Here is a 21276-nt window from a genome sequence, read left to right as displayed (position 1 = left end):
TTAAGATATTAACTGATGCAAAGGAAAGAGGTGGATTTGCCCTGCCAGACTTTAAACTTTATTATGAATCAGCAGCTTTTTGCTGGTTGAAAGAATGGCTACTTCTTGAAAATACAGACATTTTGGATTTAGAAGGTTTTAACAACGTATTTGGATGGCATGCATATTTATGGTATGATAAGGTCAAAGCACATAAAGCATTTAAAAATCATATTGTCAGGAAAGCACTGTTTAATGTTTGGACAAGATACAAGGATTTATTGGAAAATAAAACCCCAAGGTGGTTGTCACCGATGGAAGCGAAAGCTCTGAAAAGGCTCAATATGGAGGCCAAATGGCCGAAATATTGGGAAATTTTGGAACAAGAAGGAGACAAATTGAAATTGCAGAGTTTTGAGAAACTAAAAAACAAAGTGAGAGATTGGCTTCATTATTATCAGATAATGGAGGCATATAATTTGGATAAGAAAATTGGCTTCCAGGTGGAAAAATCAAAACTAGAAACAGAACTGTTAGAACCCAAAACTAAGAATTTGTCAAGAATGTATAACTTGCTGTTGAAATGGAATACTCAGGATGAAACGGTGAAATCTGCTATGATTAAATGGGCACAAGATGTTGGACATAATATTATGTTTGCTGACTGGGAACAGTTATGGACCACAGGTATGAAGTTTATGGCATGTAATGCCCTAAGAGAGAATATTATGAAAATGATATACAGGTGGTACATGAGCCCAAAAATCTATCATTTGCCCGATAATAAATGCTGGAAATGTAAAGAAACTGAAGGTACATTCTTTCACCTTTGGTGGACGTGCCCAAGGATTAAGGCTTTCTGGGAAATGATATATCATGAACTGAAAAAGGTATTTAAATATACCTTCTTGAAGAAACCAGAGGCCTTTCTTCTGGGCATTGTCAGCCAATTGGTGCCAAAGAAGGACAGAACTTTTTTTATGTATGCTACAACAGCAGCAAGAATACTCATTGCAAAGTATTGGAAGACACAAGATCTACCCACTTTGGAAGAATGGCAGATGAAGGTGATGGACTATATGGAATTGGCAGAAATGACTGGCAGAATCCGAGACCAGGGAGAAGAGTTGGTGGAAGAAGATTGGAAGAAATTTAAAGACTATTTACAGAAATATTGTAAAATTAATGAATGATAGAATGATGTTGGATAGTAATTAAGCGGTTTCTAGCTGTAATGCTCTAAGAGAATATGAAAAAAGGGTTATAAATGGGTTAAAATCTAATGGTAAGGATTTGCTGAACCAATAAATTGAAGTGGAATACAAAAAAGGGAGGTACGAGGAGGTCCGGGAAACAAGCTAAAGGAAAATAAGTAATAGAAAATATGTGTGTTTTTAACTGTTTTTATTTTGTATTTTTCTCTTTTCTTTTTCATTTTTACTGTAATATTTCAAAAAACCTTAATAAATATCTTATAAAAAAAAAAGACCTCCACCTCCCAGGACTGGGCACCTGCCTCCCCCAGGGGTGAAACCAGGCTTTATTTCACGTGGGTCAAAGACCCAGGTGTCTCAGTTTGGCACCCCCTATGCACATTTGCACGCACGCACACACAGACAGGCTGGGAGCCTCAATGGCGCCCCTCTGGAGGCTTCACCTGGCAAAAAACCTGGCTACCCCCCCCCCATAGCTACGGCTCTGTATCTCCAGCTGGACTATTCAGCTGGAATAGCAGTCCAGGGCTCTGGCTCCCTAACTAAGGCCCTGTTGGTTGACCTACTTGTATCTCTGGTTTCCACAGTTCTATAGCAGAGGTGCTGACTATAGATCTCCACTGCCTGCTGCTTGCCCACCTGTCTTCAGAATCCTGAAGTGCACGGAACCCCAGGGACTTTCTAGCATCATCCACTTCTGCCTGTGGGCATCAAACATAACCAGGAGAGCCATTCTATTTCCGGTTGGGTCCGGCCAGGTGCCTCTGGAAAGGACAGAAACAAAGCTGTTGTTTGTTTCCATTCTCTGCTAACTGGAAGTCTGAGGAGACATGGCAGTGGGCAGTTGTGAAACTGGCAGGCATGTTTCCAGTCCACATGCATAAACAGCTCCTTTGCATACCACTTCTTTTTTTTACATTTGGCAGCTATGGAGAGTGGCCAGGAATAAGAAGTAAACAATGGAGTTGCAATTGTTGCTTCCAAAATTGGATGTGCATAGGAGCTGAAATCACCTGACACCCTCTTGCTCCACAAAACCTCACATTTAGAGTAGTATAAACAGGGACTACCCGTTTCTTTGCACAGTACATATGAAACTGTACAATAATGTATCAGGTGCCCAGTGACAAAGCATTGCAAAGGTAATCGAAACAAGTACCAAATTGCTGTGGGAGACATAGATGATGAGGAGAGTTTCATATATAAATTCATATAGTCATAACTGTAGAGTTTCCCTTCCTCTTCCTCAATATGAGGTTGTGATATGCCTCTGGGGAACTGTGGGATTCTGCCTGTGTGAAGTCAAATTGCTGAACAACAGATATATCAGTTTATGAACACTGTCAGAGAGAATCTGGTTTTTATCCCATAATCTAGATGCCAATGCGACTTCTCATTGTGCTTGGACAATTGCCTCACCATCATTCAATCAAACATCCTTGCTGTGGCTTTTGTATTTTATATATTGTTGTGATTTGCCATGATTCTTGGAGGACCTGTATCATCTTCACCTTCCATTGTGTACAGAAATATCTCTTCTGCTTGTCTATCATTTACTCTTTCATCCCTCTGAGTTTGCAGAGACTAAGTAAAGTGATGCGCCACAAGACATCTGAAAGAAATAGATAGTGTTTCTGCTTGGCAGGTTTAACTTCCAAGACAGCATGCATTTTGCCATCAATGCAGATAATTTTGATAGGTGCCCTTGTGGGTAAAAATGCTTCCCCTGATACTGCTAATATCAGACTTTGTTGTACTTTAAACATACTTCCGCTCTTTGAATGACATTAGACCCACTGTGAAGCAACAGGTACAAGCAGACTTAATGTGTGACACTTATATTCAGTTGCAGTTTCAGCACAAAAGGTCTTTTATCTTCATGAGTAAACAGTACTTTTTGGCTCCATAATAAAATGTGTTCTTCAGAAAAAGAAAGAGAAGAATGAATACAGAGGGATAAACCCCCAGCTTTGATTAAGAACTACTTTATGGACACTTTTCTCCTTGTCAGCTAAAATAAAGGGTTTTGCAGCTGAAATCAGTGGTGCCAAAGTGAAGAAGAGACAGGGAAAATCAGACCCTGTGATGAAAGCATATTTGTTGCGTGCTGAGGTCCCCCAAAACACCCTTATCCCAAATAACTCACACTTCACACATAATCTTTGTTTAAGGTTTTTGGCATAATTTTTTGGCCACAACTTTATTATCATACAAAATTGTGAGTGGTTGCTTAGGCATTGGTTAAGACTAGCTGTCCCCCCGCCATGGGGACAGCACTGACTTCCGGATTCCAGCGAAAGCCAGTGTGGAGGAACAAGATCAGGGGATAACTGGAGCTGCGACACAGACCCTCAGCTTCTCCCCACATGCTCCTAGGGGCTTACACGGCCCAAACCCGATTCCAGGGGTTTGGACGAAAGGATGGTAAGCCCCTGAATTCCTTTAACGGAATTCCCGTGCAGCAGCATCACCTGAGGGGCAGGCACAGCCAATCCATACCCCTCCACCAACCAATTTAAACCAATGCCTAACCGCCAACCTTACAAGTTGTGACGATTTGCTACGCGGTAGGCAAAAACCAGATGGCACACACTAATCAGCCAAATGGCAAAATTCCTACCAGGCCCTCGCACCAATGCAAACGACCCCATGACAGGCATAGCAAGGTCAAGCGGAAGCCCAACAGGGGAGGGCGGGCGGGTGATCCGATGCCCACAGCGAAAGAGAAAGCAACTCTCTGTGGGCCTTCCTTAAATATCCTCTGATCTCCACCCCCAAAGTGGCAACATACAAATTGCCCCAGCAACACCATCACCAATCCTTGCCAGGCCCTTTCCTTCAATTTTGCCTGGCAACTACAGGGTGCTTTGCCTAGCCCCAGCCGCAACACGTGCTCTCCTTTAATGAGAACACGCTTTGCGTGCTGAGGTCCCCCAAAACACCCTTATCCCAAATAACTCACACTTCACACATAATTTTTGTTTAAGGTTTTTGGCATAATTTTTTGGCCACAACTTTATTATCATACAAAATTGTGAGTGGTTGCTTAGGCATTGGTTAAGACTAGCTGTCCCCCCGCCATGGGGACAGCACTGACTTCCGGATTCCAGCGAAAGCCAGTGTGGAGGAACAAGATCAGGGGATAACTGGAGCTGCGACACAGACCCTCAGCTTCTCCCCACATGCTCCTAGGGGCTTACACGGCCCAAACCCGATTCCAGGGGTTTGGACGAAAGGATGGTAAGCCCCTGAATTCCTTTAACGGAATTCCCGTGCAGCAGCATCACCTGAGGGGCAGGCACAGCCAATCCATACCCCTCCACCAACCAATTTAAACCAATGCCTAACCGCCACCTGAGCCCTTACGCTCACCGCCAACCACTCACAAACCTAAACACACTCTCAACTTAGCCACCACTGACCTCAACCATACATCATTCCCAACAGAGGTAAGATGAACCCCATCAAACCTGTAGCAATCAGTGGCTTTAACATTAATATCTGGGTGGGGAATCACAAGCCCACCCAGATCAGACACCAGCTTGCTCGCAGCTGAATTAATACGCTTTCGCACCCTTTCGGTGGCCGCAGGGCAGGGACTACCCCTCCAGATGCAACGCTGAAGCAACTGTGACCAAATTAGCTTAGTAGCGGGCACCAAGGCCGCCAGGTCCCTCAAATCCTGCAAAATAACAGCACGTAAAACATAACAGGAAAAAGAAACCATATCATTTTCCCCAAGCTGCACCACAATCGCCGTAGGGGGGCCCTCCAGAAGAACACGCCTCTGCATTAGCGGTAAGAACTCCTTCCACCGCATCCCCCTTCTGGAGATCCAGGACACTCGCACGTGCTGCGGAAGGCCGAGGCCAACTCCCAGTTCAGATTGCCGAGCTCTGCAAGCGGCCCAATGCACAATACTGTGCCCCACTATCCAAACCCGGACAGTGGGTAGACCTAGGGTAAAACAAAAGATGTGAGTACACGAGATCAACACCATTTCCGCACATAACCCTTATATGCGTCCGACTTCCAGCGACCCAGGTCTTTAATCCTCCTTGCCGACAAGCCCCAATGGGCGGCTGTTGTTGCAGCCCCAATCCTGAAGGAATGCGGAGCAAACTCAGAGGCTGCATGGCCACAAGCAGCAACGACCCTGCGCAAAACACCAGTGAATTGATGGCGTGCCAATGGACGCCCATCTTCATGAATGAACAGGGCCCCTCCCCCAGGAGGCCGCAACGCCATATATTTCTGGAGATCCTTGACTGGGCAAGGGCCCCCTAGCCCAGTTGCTGGGAGCCGAATAACTGCCCCTCTACCCAGTTGATCAGTTTTGGAACTCCTGACAAGGATCTGCAATTCTGACTGAGACAAGCTCACGTCCTGCAGCAACAAACCTCTCGAACCTCCATCCTGCTTAGGTTCACACACCACCTCCCCAACCCTCAGGGCTCCAAAAAAGGCTAACGAATAGGCTGCGGAAAATAACCGCGCCTCAAACCTGGACCAACAGATGCCCTTTAGTTTACTTCGCATCCTGGTCAACAATCCAAACGTTATAGGCCTCCTTGTAGCTGGTCTGGAGGGGCAAAGCCTCCCCCACCCCTCCAAAGCCTTGCGCACCACGAACTTCCCACATGGATCATTATTAAAATAAACTTTGCTAAAGAAGGAAATTGCAGCCGCATGCAATCTCAGCGTCCTGGCTGCCCTCCGCATCTGAAATAGATGCGCCAAATATTGGAGCACCTGTGCAGTAGAATGAGGTGTGCATGTTCCCCCTACCACGGATTGCCCAGTGAAATGCAAAAAATCGGTCCAAGCCTTCTTATAGGACCTCAATGTGGAGGGGGCAATAGATGCAGCTACTCCCTGTAAAACTAAGTGCTGCCAAGGTTCCAGAGATGATCCGGGAAAAATTCCGGACGGTCTCGAGCCACTGGCGCCAGGGACCTGAACCGCTGCATCTGAAAACGGGACAGAGCATCAGCAATCTCGTTAGACACTCCAGGAACAAAACGAGCAGAAAATACAATGTTAAAACGTAAGCAATGCAAAACAAAGACCCTCAGCAGGGCTGATACCCTAGGTGATCGTGAAGACTGCTTGGCTAGCACGTTCACCACCGCCAGGTTATCTGTCCAAAAACATACACGACGGTCCCTGAAATGCTCGACCCATAAATGGACTGCCACTACAATGGGAAAAAACTCAAGAAAAGTTAAGTCCCGAGTTATAGCTTCCCCACGCCAAGCTGAAGGCCAACGCTCGGCACACCACCTGCCATCCCAATACAAACCAAAACCCAACGACCCCGCAGCATCAGAGTGCACCTGAAAATCGGTATAAAGGTTCAAGGTGTCCTGCCAAAGAGACACCCCATTGAATTCCTCCAGGAATTCCAACCAAATACGAAGGTCAGCACGCACCTGAGCTGACAGGCGCACCCTATGCCTCGGGGACCTCAAACCTGACATAAGCCTGGCCAAGCGGGAACAGAAAGGTCGCCCTGGGGCGATCACCCTGCAAGCAAAGTTTAGGTGGCCCAGCAAGGACTGCAGCTGCCGCAGAGTAACTTTTTTCATGGGAATGAGTTCAGCGATGACGCCCTTCAGCGTGAGTATCTTATCCGCCGGCAAACTGGAAGTTTGCGCCACCGTATCCAACGAAATACCCAGGTAAGTCAGCTGCGTAGAAGGACCTTCAGTTTTCTCCGCAGCTAACGGCACGCCCAGTTCCTCGGTTAAGGCAGCAAAGGCCTGCAGCAACACCACGCAATTCCCCGTATCGCTAGCTGAGGCCAATAAAAAACCATCCAAATAATGAGTGACTCCGCCCAAACCAGTTCTTTTGCGCAGAGCCCAGTCCAGAAATGAACTAAAACACTCGAAGGCCGCACAGGCTACCGAGCAGCCCATGGGCATGGCCTTATCAAAGTAAAATTCCCCGTCGAACTGAAATCCCAGCAACCAGAAGTCATCAGGATGAATTGGAAGCAGCCGAAATGCAGACTCAATGTCACATTTGGCTAGCAGGGCACCCTGTCCAAATTTTCTTATCATTTTGATCGCTTGATCAAGCGAGGCATACTTCACCGAACAAAGCTCCGGGGGAATAACATCATTTACTGATGTGCCCCTAGGGTGTGAAAGGTTGTGTATCAGGCGAAATTCCCCCGGAGCTTTTTTAGGAACCATACCTAAGGGTGAAATATGCAGATTAGGAAAGGGTGGAACGGCAAAAGGGCCTGCCATACGGCGTAGAGCCAGTTCTTTCCCAATTTTCTTACGCGCCACGTCAGGCATATCCTTCACAGACTTCTGGTTTGAAGGGTTTCTAGCTACAGGATTTGCCGCCACTGGGATTCGAAAACCCAGGGAAAAACCGTCACGCAAATAAGATGCTAAGAGGGTATAACTGTAACAATGACAACAACGGCTGTAGCCTAACCGGGGTATGAGCTAAGGAGGAAAGTACACTATTTTCCTGCACCGGCGGCTGCAGCCTGGGGCGCGGCTTTCGGGGGCTGCTGTGAGCCCCACCCCTTCCGAAAGGGCCGTCGAACCCCTGCACAGGCAGAAGCTGGATGGTTCCCTGAACACTTCTCACAACTATGAGAATATCTGCAGAATTGGCGCTGACAGGTTCCTTTGTTAAAATCCCAACAAAAGAACTTGCGACCCGTCTTAGCTGGCACAATCCTAGTTTTTTGCGATTCAGGGATCTTATTGTCAATACGTGGAGCCACATAAGTGGTCCATACATCTAAATCCTTTCGGTCCCAGCGGGCAGTGGGGATCTTGGCAGCCCTGCGTCTGAAATTCTCATCATAAGAAATCGCAGCAGACGCTCCAGCCATCGTAAATGCTGAGCGAACTATGGACAAATAAACCCATAAATGCATGGACCTCCGTGGGTAGGCCGCTGCCACCACTCCAGCGAACACCTGGAAACTATCCAGCCATCGCTCGAAGGTCCTTTCAACCTTTGGCAAAACCACCCTCTTTTTCGTGGCTGCCAAACCTCTATCCTGGGAGTCCTGACACTCCTGAGGGGGTGCCAAGCTAAATATATCAATGTAACGGCCATCCAGAATCCTAGATCGCAGCTTTGTAGTCAAGTGGGCACCTGGTATAATATCCCTAGCTGAGTTGGTGGAAACTTTCACATCAGGCATGAGGACCCCTTCCAGACAGTCCTGCACCGCCCCATACTTTGCCCTGTGAGAGTTTGCCCTCCGCTCCCAAGCCCATTTTGGAAGTCCCGATGTCTCCCCAAAGCCCCAGTATAGCGAAAGCGAAGCTTCCTCATCACTACTGGAGGTTTGAGACGAAGTACCTGCGGAAGAGGATGAGGTGTCTCTCCGTCTCCTCTTAGCACGCTTCTTGGAACTCTTTTTCCGGCGACGGAGCCCACCAGAAGAGGACTTTGGAGGGAGAGGAAGGCTGTCCTCCACCGAAGACTCAGATGCGTCGCCTTGCAGCACAACGCCTGGAACTGACTGAGAAGAGACTACAGGTGAATGACCAGGAACAGACCTCACCACTGATGAGGACTGTACAACTGAACCCCGTGCCGCCCGAATCCGGGCGGATGACCTCCGCCTGGTCAGACCCCTGGGGCCGCCCCGTACCCTTGGCGCTGCAGCCTGGGAGACAGGTGAGACCGACGACTGGGACAATTGATTAGTACGCGAAAGACCCCCAGCTAACAAATCCTCCCCCTCATCTTCAGCCGAAGATGACACCGAAGGAGGTGCGTCAACAGGCGGAGCTGGACTAGCAGAAGAAGTCGTCGGAGTCGAGCAGCGTTGAATCAAACCATCCATTTCAGCCTCAACACGTGCTAACACCACTGGGTCACTGGCCAAGCCAGTGACCATGGACTGAAGGCGTCTCAAAGATCGCTGTGGCACTGGAGAACGCAAAGCTTGGGACGGGCCTTTTATGGGCCGCTTCGCTGAGGAAGCGAGATCAAGCCTCCGTGACACCTTCTTCTTTGGAGCCATACCTGCTACTAGTAAAAAAGACAAATAATAGAATTAATGCAAGGCTACACCAGTGCTCTTTGTTATAATGAATAGTCAATCAGCCTGAAAAACAATCAATCCCGATAGGTGCAACTATATGGCTCACCAGCAGGTGGCGCAGCCAGTAATCAAGGCCAATGGTATAGCTGCGTTTCAATAAACGGCCACTAGAGGCCAGCACGCAATGAGGAGGCAGTAGAAAATGGCGCTCCCGCCAAAATTCCCCAAAATGGAGGCCTCCCAACTGACTTCAGGCAGAAGGCCTCCCCCAATGCCCAAAGCAGGCCGCAAGCAGGCCTCCAACCACCAAAGCCGCTGTGCGCGCTAAGCGCCACCGGCTAAAGCTGGAACGTCCGAGGAGGGCCCCCCCGCAGCCTAAAACGGCCCAACTCCGCAGGCCGCAGGCGCCGAAGCGCGGCAAAAGCCGCTACCGCTCGGAGCCGGGTGGGGGGGGTGCCCAAATAGGCCCCGAGCCCAAGGCACGTCCCACGGCCTCCCCCAGCTCCCCCAGGCACTCCCCGCTATACCCGGGCCAAGAGGGGAAAGGCTTGACTAAGCCTCCCCAAGCCCGGCCCGAACAGGGCCGAATAAGCAAGCGCCGAGCGCCGCGTGCGAATCGGCGGCTCCAACGGCGCCTGCGCGCCAGCCGGCCCGCCCCGGCTAGTAAGAGCGCGCCGAAGCGCGCGAAAAGGGGGCCGCCGCCGTGAGAGGCCAGGGGAGGACTACGGTAAGCACCCGCTTTTTTCTCTAGTAACCCTACGAAGTGGGGGGGGGGGATGGTAAAGCTCCGAGGGCCCGAAGGTCAACCAGCCCCGTCCCCGGCGCCTCGGCTACGAACCGGGCCGAAAGGCCTAGGGTCCGCCCCCCCCTCCCGGCCACCCCCAGCAGCCCCACGGGACCAAAAGCCCACGAGGAAAGTTGGGGGGGGAAGGCTAGTAAAATGGAAACAAGAGTCAGAACAAAAACAAATAAAAATTGAAAACTAAAGACAAAGAACCTGGAAAATAAATTAAAGAAGGGGGGGGTAGACTTTGGGGAGATAAACACAAAAGGCCAAGATCAAATAAATAAATAAAATAAAATAGGAGAAAATGAGGAATGAGATATAGATTTATACAACCGGTCTTTAGCTGTGTTCGATCCGATGCCCACAGCGAAAGAGAAAGCAACTCTCTGTGGGCCTTCCTTAAATATCCTCTGATCTCCACCCCCAAAGTGGCAACATACAAATTGCCCCAGCAACACCATCACCAATCCTTGCCAGGCCCTTTCCTTCAATTTTGCCTGGCAACTACAGGGTGCTTTGCCTAGCCCCAGCCGCAACACGTGCTCTCCTTTAATGAGAACACGCTTTCTGAGAAATGTGTGTTATTCTAAGTGAGCCAGTATTATACATGAACCGTAACAAACATTATGATATCACTAGAGACAAAAATCTGCTTGGGTGGGATGTATTATTTATACTGCCAATGAAACTGCTGGAGTTAGTCGACTTGCACAGTTAGATATATTAGGTGTTCTGAAAATACTACTATTAATAAGCAATTTGCTACACAAACTTACTATACAAGAGGGAATAAGTCTTTTATGCACCATGGCTTATTGGGAATGCATGGTGGATTAGCAGTTCTCTCTCTCTCTCTCTCTCTCTCTCTCTCTCTCTCTCTCTCTCTCTCTGTACTGGGTGACATAGAGACACTCTTGAAAATGGCTACCAAGTTCTTGAAAATGGTACCGAATTCTGCCCTGTCTCCCTGCCACATTTACAAACAGCTGTATTCTTTTTTGTCATCTTCATAGGATGTGCTTCCTTGCCTCTGCTCACCAACACTGGCTGCTGCCATCAAGAGCAGGGAAGTCCACCCCCATGGCTCCCAGAACATATGGCTCCCTCTTTACTGCTTCAACCTGAATTGCTTCTCTGAAGATTAAGTCAAGCACCACCTCATTCCCTTGTACAAAGCTTCTGGGCTCTTCCAATCAGCACAGTTTTTGTTCTGTAGAAATGATATCCCTACAACTAATGAGAATCTTTAGGATCAGATTGCCAGATCCTGCTTAAGCACATGACCTGAAGACTTTCCTCTTCCCACCTATAGCAACTGCAAGAGGTCTTCATCCAAGGCCCTTTTCAGCTACCTCAGATGAAGTACAGCTGTTGGCTGTGAGCAGAACGGAGTATTCAGTAGTGGCACAAATATAAGGGTGCCCATGAGCCATTGGGTCTATAACTAAAAAGCCATTGTGGTGCACCCAGGGAGCAACAGGTCGTACTGCATCCATGTGGCTCGCGAGAACATGAAACTGTTTTGGTATTATTATTAAATTTATTTATACTTGCCTTTTCCCCTGACAGAGACTCAAGGCAGTTTACAGATAAAAATAATAAGAACAGCTAAAAACATAGGGGGATGGGAATCATTTAAAAACAATTAAATGAAAGAATTGATAGAATCAAAACTATATACAGTAGAAATATAAACATATATTAAACCATACAAATAATTACAATTTTAAAAAAGCACGGCACCAGTCCTTTCAATAAAAGCAGTTGGTTCCCAAAAGCCTGTTGGAAAAAGAAAGTCTTCACCTGCCAGTGGAAGGAAAACAAGGAGGGGGCCAGTCCAGCTTCTCTAGGGAGTGAGTTTCAAAGCTGGGAGCAGCTCAGTCAGTCTTGCAGGTACCCCTCCTCCCACCTCAAACACCGCTGCCAGATTTATAGTGATTGACAATGCAACACTGTTATCAGGGTACCTAGTGTCAGAGGTACAGTTACGTATGATTGAGGAATCCACACAGCAGTTTTTGAACTTTATGAATTTGCATGATATCGAATGATTCAAAAACGAGTATGTACATATTTCATTACAGTACACGGTTTGCATAAACAGTACATATAATTAAAATTATTATATGTAATTTACTAGCCAGATGCATCGAGAGATTGTAATGGAATGAACTTTCATTTGAAAACTGTGAAACACTAGTGAAATGGGTGCGGGAGCCGGTATGTGCACAGAAATCTGCCCATCCCTCAGTCTGATACATGTCAACTGAGAAGTAAGTCCCGCTGAGTTCAGTGGGACTCACTCAAAGGTAAGTCTGTACAGGACTGCAACCTTTACAGGTGCTCCTTATCACTTTCTGCTAATATTACCTTCATGGTAAAAAGAGCCTTAATATAAACTTGTTTTTACAGTAGTTGAACTTACTGCTCTTTCTCCATCTAAATTCTCCATCTATACAGCATTACACACCAAAATTATAAATGTTCTAGCACATTTAAATTGTGAATAGTAGCCATGGATGTATGGCAGCAAGCACTGGAGTTGACAAGCCAGTATTTCATTAGTTGTCCAAATTCATCATACTATATGCATGAATAAATTTCACTTAAAACAGTAAAATTTCATGCACGTTTTAAAAAACACCTTTTAAGATGGCTTAGGGTAAACAGAGACTGCTAAATATCATTTTACATATGTCCTTATATCAGGAAGGGTACATTTTTCATAGTTGCTCTGAATTTTGCATCAAAACAAGATGGATATGGAGCCATCTGACGCTAAATCTTGTTCAGGTGTTTAGCATCTAATTTAATAGAACAGCATGTGATATTCCAGCAGAAAACTCATTAAGGAAATTTAAGATTCAGAGATTTGAGAATCCTTAGTGCCTGTCAGACAGTGAGATGCATTCAAGGGGATATTTTGGTCAGGAAGCATTCCTTCCTGCCACCAGGGCGCTATTAATTTCACCATGAAATTGTTGCCTATCATTCTCAGCATGCATCGCATAAAGAAACTTCCCCTCTCTTACTGTTGGGGAGGAAATTTAGACTTAATCTGTAAGCAGTTCAAAGAATGAAGAGAATAAGAGAGCATCTAAAGGCCCAGTTTTAGGCTCCTGTCAGGTAGTCCAGCCCATCCCTGCCCTGCCCTATGCTGGCAATACTCCAAATGCAAATGGTGTGGGTAAGGCAAGGACAAAGTTGGTATGGGAAGGAAGGAAGCCATTCTCTTGGCCTTCTGCTTTGCAGACGTTGCAGCTGTATGGTAAAACCAGAGCGCAGGGAAGCAGCTACCACACTGCAATGGCAACACGCAAATCAGGCTAGAGAGAGATTGTCACATAGGACCATAGTCACATCTGGTTATGTGCATTCGTGTACATTTAGAAACCATTACTAGAATGTACATTTCACAGAGAGCAACCAATCAATTGCTCAACCAAATCACCTCAAATACATTTTTTCAATTAATTTGCCTCAGATCACCCAAATCAGTTGAATTAATTTAGCCATTACTCTGCTCCAATTAGTGGCATAGGAAGGGGGGTGCAGTGGGTGTGGGCCGCCCCAGGTGTCATCACTGAGGGGGGTGACAATAAGGCAAAAATATGTGTTTTTAATTTTTTTAAAAAAACACATTTTTGGGGTTTATGACACTTTTTTGAAAAAATAATATTATTTAAAACAAGCTTAATAACTTCGTCTGACAATTAATTAACTTCAACAAGTCAACATAATATGTATTGAAATTTTTTAGTTCAGTCAACAAACACAACAAAATGCAGCAGAACTCGACTCTGCGTAGTGGAGAGCGTATGGATAAAGAAGGGAAGGTGTTTCTTTCCGCCGATTCACCGAAGTCTGTCTCTGCAGTTTGTGCTCAAGTGAGACGTAAACAACCAGTGACTCATCATCATTCAACCTGCAACCAATCCTATCTGCGCCATTCTGTTGAGTTAGTTGTGAATTATTACTGAAGCTTATAAGTGTTGAATTTATTTTTGTTACATTTTTTAGTTCATTGATTCATTGTGATCATCCTCTTCTCTGTGATATTGAGTTTGGTAAGTAACGTAAACATTACTTACCACGCTATTTGTCTGTTTGCTATTTGTCTGTATTTGGGTGAGCAATTGATTGGCTTGCTTTCTGTGAAATGTAAATTCTAGTAATTCTGCATCACTTCTCCTGAAGCAGAGGAGACCAGCACGGCCTTCCATCAGGCCACACCATGCCACCTGCTCCTCCAGAGGCAGGCCACGCTGGCCTCCACCATCTCCAGAGAGAGAAGCTGTGCCGCCTCTCCTGATGTGCTGCAGACAGGGCATGCCTCGCGCCGCAGTAGAACCAAAAAACACCTGTCTCTTGGTCCCTCGCTCTGACGTGACCAGTGCAGGGGAGCAAATTCAGGACATTCAAGATTGGGAACAGAAGCCGGGGCAGCTTCTCCCAATTCGTGATGTCCTGAAAAAATTGGAACACTTGAGGTGTCTTAGTGCCTCAGTCTTTTTTTTTTAAAAAAATTAATTTTTATTGAATGATTTTATGTTACAAAAAAAAATACAACCATACTACCACTAAATATAATTAAGAAACAAAAATTACATACATCAATATCAGTCTTATCTGGATTGCCTTTCAGTTTCTTGGCTTTCATGCAGTCCATTACTGAGGCAAGACACTGGTCCAGCACATCCATTGCGTCACCTGCAGATGTAGAGGAGATGTAGAGCTGTGTGTCATCAGCATATTGCTCCAGAAGGATGCCATGGTCGAGTGTGTCAAAAGCCTCTGAGAGGTCAAGGAGAATTAACAAGGACATATTTCCCCTCTCTCTCCCAACGGAGGTCATCGGACAGGGCAACCAATGTAGTTTCTGTGCTAAAATTGAGCCTAAACCCCAATTGAAATGAATATAGAAATTCAGTTTCCTCCAAGAGTGCTTGGATCCAGTTTGCGACCACCCACTCAAGAAGTTTACTGCATTTGATGAGCAGTCAATTTTTTTTTTAATAGAAAATATGTCTGGTTTGAAAAACATATTTAAAAATCAGATATTTGGGGATCTGGCTGAAAGTATGAAATCTCAACCTATTTGAAAAAAATTATGTTAAATTGTGGAAGGAGGTTAAGAAAGAGTTGGAGATATGGGAGAGAATGAAGCTTTCCCTGCTAGATAGAATTTCAGCCGTTAAAATGAATTTATTGAATCATAGAATCATAGAATCATAGAGTTGGAAGAGACCACAAGGGCCATCGAGTCCAACCCCCTGCCAAGCAGGAAACACCATCAGAGCACTCCTGACATATGGTTGTCAAGCCTCTGCTTAAAGACCTCCAAAGAAGGAGACTCCACCACACTCCTTGGTAGCAAATTCCACTCTCGAACAGCTCTTACTGTCAGGAAGTTCTTCCTAATGTTTAGGTGGAATCTTCTTTCTTGTAGTTTGGATCCATTGCTCCGTGTCCGCTTCTCTGGAGCAGCAGAAAACAACCTTTCTCCCTCCTCTATGTGACATCCTTTTATATATTTGAACATGGCTATCATATCACCCCTTAACCTCCTCTTCTCAAGGCTAAACATGCCCAGCTCCCTTAGCCGTTCTTCATAAGGCATCGTTTCCAGGCCTTTGACCATTTTGGTTGCCCTCCTCTGGACACGTTCCAGTTTGTCAGTGTCCCTCTTGAACGGTGGTGCCCAGAACTGGACACAGTACTCCAGGTGAGGTCTGACCAGAGCAGAATACAGTGGCACTATTACTTCCCTTGATCTAGATGCTATACTCCTATTGATGCAGCCCAGAATTGCATAGGATGCTGTTTTTATTCCAATCAATCTCAATTGTAAACAATTCAAGCTGCTTCAAAGAATGGAAAAAAGACATTTCTAAATTTATCTGGAGGAGGGAAAGCCAAGAATTAAGCATAAAATTATTATAGATATAAAAGAAAGAGGAGGCTTTGGTCTGCCAGACTTGCAAATGTATTATGAGGCAGCTTATTTGTGTTGGTTAAAAAATGGGTTGCATTGGACAATGCAGACATCCTGGATTTAAAGGGTCATGATTTAAAATTTTGCTGGCATGCATGTCTTTGGTATGGGAAGGTGAAAATCTATAAGAGTTTTATGAATCACATTCTTAGGAAGAATCTGTATAGAGTTTATAATATAAAAATCTGGAAAGAAAAACACCTTGCTCCTATCGAAGCAATTACAATTGAGAGTTAATATGGATAGACAATGGGTGACTTACAGGGAATTGCTGGATTTCACTGGGGGAGGGGGCAAACTGAATGAAAAACCTAAGGAGCCAAGATATGGATTGGTTGCAATATCATCAGTTACATAATATGTTTAAATTAGATAGAAAGAATTGTTTTTTGGACCAAAGCTTGCAATTCAGAAAAGAACTCTTGCAAAACAAAGATAAATTTTTGTCTAAAATGTATAGAATGGGAAACAAAAGACAAGCTAGTTAAAGCTTCAATGACGCACTGGGCAATAGATATAGGGCACAATATAAATCTTAATCTCTGGGAGAAACTTTGGAAAAGCGACTTGAAATTTACAGCATGCTATTCTTTGAAAGAGAACTATTCAAAAATGATTCATAGATGATATTTAACTCTGAGTAGGTTGGCTAAGATTGACAAGACAGAATCAGATAAGTGTTGGAAGCGTAAAGATGTCAAGGGAACTTTCTTTCACATGTGGTGGACATGCCAAAAAGTAAAAGGCTATTGGGAAATTATTTATAATGAACTGAAAAAAATGTTTAAAATTACTCCCCCACCCCAAAAAACAAACAAACCCAGAGTCCTTTCTGCTGGGGATAACCCAGACTAAAATCACCAGGTATCAGAAAAGGTTATTCATGTACACAACAACTGTGGCTCATGTTTTGTTAGCCCCAAAATGGAAAGTGAGCAAGGTCCCAACTAAAGAAGATTGGCAACTTAATTTGACAGAATATGCACAACTTGCAGATTTAACATATAGAATAAGAGAGCAAGAAGAACATGCGTTTAAAGAAGATTGGAAAATGTTTATTGAGTATATGGAAAATAACAGTGTACAGCTGAAAACACTGGCAGCATTAAGATAAATTCAACAGAGTAAATAATTCTTGATGGATGTAATAGTGAAAAATTGATTTGAATGCTAATTGTAAAATATGCAGGGATGTAAAATGAACCATGGAAAGAGAAGAAGGGGAGCCATTGGATATTTCAAAGTTTGTAAAATGTTTATTTGAAATTGTAAAACAGAAAATTTAATAAACATTATTATAAAAAAGAAGTTTGCTGCATTTATTTATTGCTTATTTGTAAATAAGAACTTAAGAACCCCACCCCCACACTGGATCATACCAAAGACTTGCCAATGTTTAAATGATATTAGGGTTGCCCTGCACCCTCTTTTTCACGGACAGGTCATCTTTTTTTGGGGGGGGGGGTTGTAAAATTTCAATCTGGGTGACTTTTTTAATTTGCCAAAATGCCCTGGTTTTTGCAAACAGAGCCAGGAAGTGTGTGTGCAATTATCACTCTTTACCTTTCCTATCCCTATGGTGGATGCTAGGATTGAATTCATTATCAAACGGTGCCGTGGAAGGCAAGGGGCTCCATGTCCTCTTTTTTGCTCTAACATGGCAACCCTAGATGATATATAGTTGGAAAGATGCTTACACAGCCTGCTATTGTTTACCCCTTTCCTACAGTATTTCTTTTAACTATTCATAATGAACAGCAACTACTTCTCTTCACCATTGCCTGTACTCAGTTTGGCTGTCTTTGCAGTTTGCTGCTGAATTCTCTTTAATTCAGTTGTACCCCCTCAGCAAGGACTAATTGTCCAATTAAAAGCTACATCTTAATAGAAATCACCAGGCACCAGCATTTCAAATCACAACATCTTAAATTGCTAATTGTGGTAATTACTATCATTGGAAACATTGCTTGGTTCTTGCATCTGAGGAGCCTGGTCCTCTACGTCCTCATGTCAATAGCAGCATTCTCAACGTGCGGCAAAAGCAGGAGGGCTAATGTACATTAAAAAAACAACCTGCGTCAGGATGTGTAGCCAGATCTTATGCACATTTACAAAGAAATTAGTTGCATTGGATCTAGCAAGACTTCCTGTATGAGCCTACAGGACAATCGCAGCCAGCAGGTTGGATGCTTCTCCACTTGCCTTCGTTAATGGAAGTGCCAATGTCGCCAGCAAGAAGCAGGACTTTTACAGTTGTGGGCCTCAGGCTCTAGAATACCGTCCCGGGTGATGTGTGGCCCAGCTCCAGTCTGGCCTTCCTTTAGAGAGGCTGCAATACAACTGTGGGTGCTTATTTATTATATTTCTATGCTGCTTTTCATTCAAATGAATTGCAAAGTGGCTTGCAAGCAACAAATAACAATTACATAATAGAACATTATAAATATTAAATCATGTAGAATAATTAACAAATCACCAGTAAAACAACTACAATCTATAAAGCACTATTGGTAACACAACTAAAAAAATAAGCTAAACAGCACAATTACAACCAAAATCATAGTACAGGCATTCATGATCTATAAAACAATACTAACTTTAACAAAATAACAACCAAAAAATAAACCAAGCAATGTTGAATTCATAAACACATGGAAAATTTAATAAATACTATTTTTTAAAAAAAGAATTCATATACACATTCTCCCCACCGCGTGACTCATAATCTTCCACTCTATTCAGCTCATTAAAATGGCGCGTTGTGTCCTTTTTTTGGTGCATGCACGTGCACATGCACCAGGCGGTGGCAAGGTGTGCAAGGCCAACAGAATCCACTGTGCCCGGCCAGCTGCTGGGTGCACACACACAAGGCAAGGCAGAGAAGGTTCACAGAGCCCGCAAGCCAGCTCAGCCCTGGCCACCGAAGCCAAGCGGGGCTGCACTGTGCTCCTGCCCGCCCCTGCAGGGAAGAGCCTGGCCAGCCAATGTAGCCCTTAGCAGGCAAAACTCCCCACCATCAGCCATTCAGTGAGGGGGCCAGGGATGCGGTGGTGAGGCTAGGCCAGCAGGGCGGGACAGGGATCCCGGGGCAGGGGGGTGCCTGGCTCACGAAAATCATGCACCTGGCGCTCTGGCTCCTCTGCTCCTCCATGCTATGTCCCTGCATTGGAATATACAGACACACAATGCCCCTTGTAAAGGTTCCTTAGGCTGGAGGTGGAGCAGGACAGGAGAAACCAAGCCCCGCATGATGACAGACAAAGTATCTCTCCCCTCCCTGTTCTTCCTCTGGAATTAGCTCCCTTATGAAGATGAAGCTTACTTTCCCCCACTTGTATTCACTGCATACTGTATTGGTGGATTTACATTTCTGAGCACAGCTCTGCACAAGATTAGCCATACTGTACTCCTTTTTTCCTTCTACAGACTGTCTCTCTTCATCACAAAACGGCTGGAAGCAATTAGTGCTATTCAACTGCCTCAGCTCCAGTGTTTCCTTTACAGCTTAAGTGTTTTCCAAATATGTAAACAGTTATGACTTCTGCAGTGATTTAATTACAGGAACTGAGAGTGATTGCCATCATATGTTACCTGCGAAGATTTGAAGGTGTGATATCTCTGCTGTGGGGAAAGAAAGGCAGAGGTCATCCATCACACTGGCTGTCCCTATCGCCACCTTCCCTGCTTGGTGAATATTTTAAAGGTGGTGCAGTTAAATGGTCTTTGAAAAGAGTTACGACTCGGCGTTCTTCCTAGTTTTGTACTGAACTGTTATCATCATAGTTAAGTGGATTTTGAATAAGGAGGCAAAATATCTCAGGGACGAACTTTTAAGGAAGTTGTTTTTAAGCTTTCCTCCTTTGGAGAGTCTTTCCAAATCAAGACCAGTCTGCTAAGGATGATAAACACACAATGTAAGCCAACACATAAACTCTGCACGCATAAACTCCTGGGTTTCAGAGGCTTTGGGGGTGTGGTGGGAGGGTGCTGGCCACCCTTAGGCTGCTCATTATCACCAGGCACAAAGGGAGAGGGCATTCAACGGTGGGGGAATATTGACTGCAGACAGCAACATGTCCTTCTGAGAAGCTTGTCTGCCATTACTTGTATTTTGATTGTTAAATCCCAAAGAAGCCTCCAAGAAGCTCCAAGTGTCTTCCAGCTTCCTTTTGTAGGGAGTCTGGGTGCAAAATATATGTTTAATGTGCATAAAATGTTTGTGGAGGTTTACATTTGCAGAATATCTGTTTTGCAGAGATCTGTAGGAAGCATGGAAGGTGCTTGTGCAGCTAAAGCTGCACAAAGGGGGTGATGTCTTTATTTACCGTATTTTTTGCTCTATAAGACTCACTTTTTCCCTCCTAAAAAGTAAGGGGAAATGTGTGTGTGTCTTATGGAGCGAATGCAGGCTGCGCAGATATCCCAGAAGCCAGAACAGCAAGAGGGATTACTGCACAGCGATCCCTCTTGCTGTTCTGGCTTCTGAGATTCAGAATGTTTTTTTTCTTGTTTTCCTCCTCCAAAAACTAGGTGCGTCTTGTGGTCTGGTGCATCTTATAGAGCGAAAAATACAGTAAGTGTTTCTGTTAATTGATGACTATCCATAACAGTGACTGGAGGAGGAATGACTGCTGGGAAGAGCACAGAGAGAAGAAATGCCATGGTACACCTGCAGCAGCACAAATGCACGTCTTCACTTGCCCCAGCTGCAGCAAAACACTGGTCTCTACAGCCACAGCAGGTGCTGCAACCTTCCAACAGTTTGACTTCACTCCCCAAAGGTGCACTTCTCTATTGTCTCCCGAGACAGGCAGCTGCCAAACTAATTGACGATTCATCTCTAGGAGAATGGGTCTCTTTAGAATCAGAGGAGAATAGTTATTGGACCTATATTAACAAGTAAGAAGCTAAAGAAAACTTGAATGCATTGCTAGTTGCTGAAGGGCAATGTGTTGGTTTGTATTTATAATGCTTTTTTGTAGCGCACTTAAAGACAGTTTGCAGAAAAACTTTTGAACTCTTTCTTGGTATGGATAAGTTAATTGATTCATACTCTGCTCAAGGTTCATATCAGGAAATTCTGCTTGAATAATTCTAAGACTGGGGTCATCACTGCTCCTGTCTGTCACAGTGAAGGTGTATTTGATCTTGGGCAGTGGCGCAGCTGCATGCTCCGGCACTGGGGGTGGAAAGCAGGCAGGGGCATGGCTGGCATGCGTCCCGGGGGTGTGGCGTGTGTCCTGGGGGCATGGCGCACCACCCGTGGGGG

General features: G+C 45.0%; 1 protein-coding gene and 1 long non-coding RNA gene across 2 annotated transcripts in view; both read right to left on the bottom strand.

Moving 5' to 3' along the window:
- Positions 1 to 20325, bottom strand: part of LOC308460087 — a 34202-nt gene extending 13877 nt beyond the window's left edge. The window contains exons 1-2 of the long non-coding RNA XR_013978468.1: positions 19599 to 20325; positions 14625 to 14722 (exon numbers count right to left, since the gene is read on the bottom strand). This is a non-coding gene — a long non-coding RNA (uncharacterized lncRNA). The remainder of the gene's footprint in view (positions 1 to 14624; positions 14723 to 19598) is intronic.
- Positions 4315 to 9219, bottom strand: LOC308459978 (uncharacterized protein). Its single transcript, XM_080975951.1, has 2 exons — positions 8535 to 9219; positions 4315 to 5150 (listed from the first exon to the last, which is right to left on the bottom strand). Exons 1-2 carry the CDS (start codon positions 9202 to 9204, stop codon positions 4576 to 4578), a joined length of 1245 nt encoding a protein of 414 aa, XP_080832077.1. The 5' UTR covers positions 9205 to 9219; the 3' UTR covers positions 4315 to 4575.
- Positions 20326 to 21276: the final 951 nt, after the last annotated feature.

The sequence above is a fragment of the Podarcis pityusensis genome, assembly GCF_964106645.2.
Source record: "Podarcis pityusensis genome assembly, chromosome: 12".
NCBI classification, from domain to species: Eukaryota; Metazoa; Chordata; class Lepidosauria; order Squamata; family Lacertidae; genus Podarcis; species Podarcis pityusensis.
Note: the sequence above shows the minus strand (reverse complement) of the source record. Positions and strands in the feature narration are given on the sequence as shown.

Coding starts and splice junctions, on each gene's coding strand:
- LOC308459978 (XM_080975951.1), bottom strand. CDS start 9,204: ATGGCTCCAAAGAAGAAGGTGTCACGGAGGCTTGATCTCGCTTCCTCA. Junction 5,151..8,534: donor CACCTCATCCTCTTCCGCAG/GTACTTCGTCTC, acceptor GTTTTACCCTAG/GTCTACCCACTGTCCGGGTT.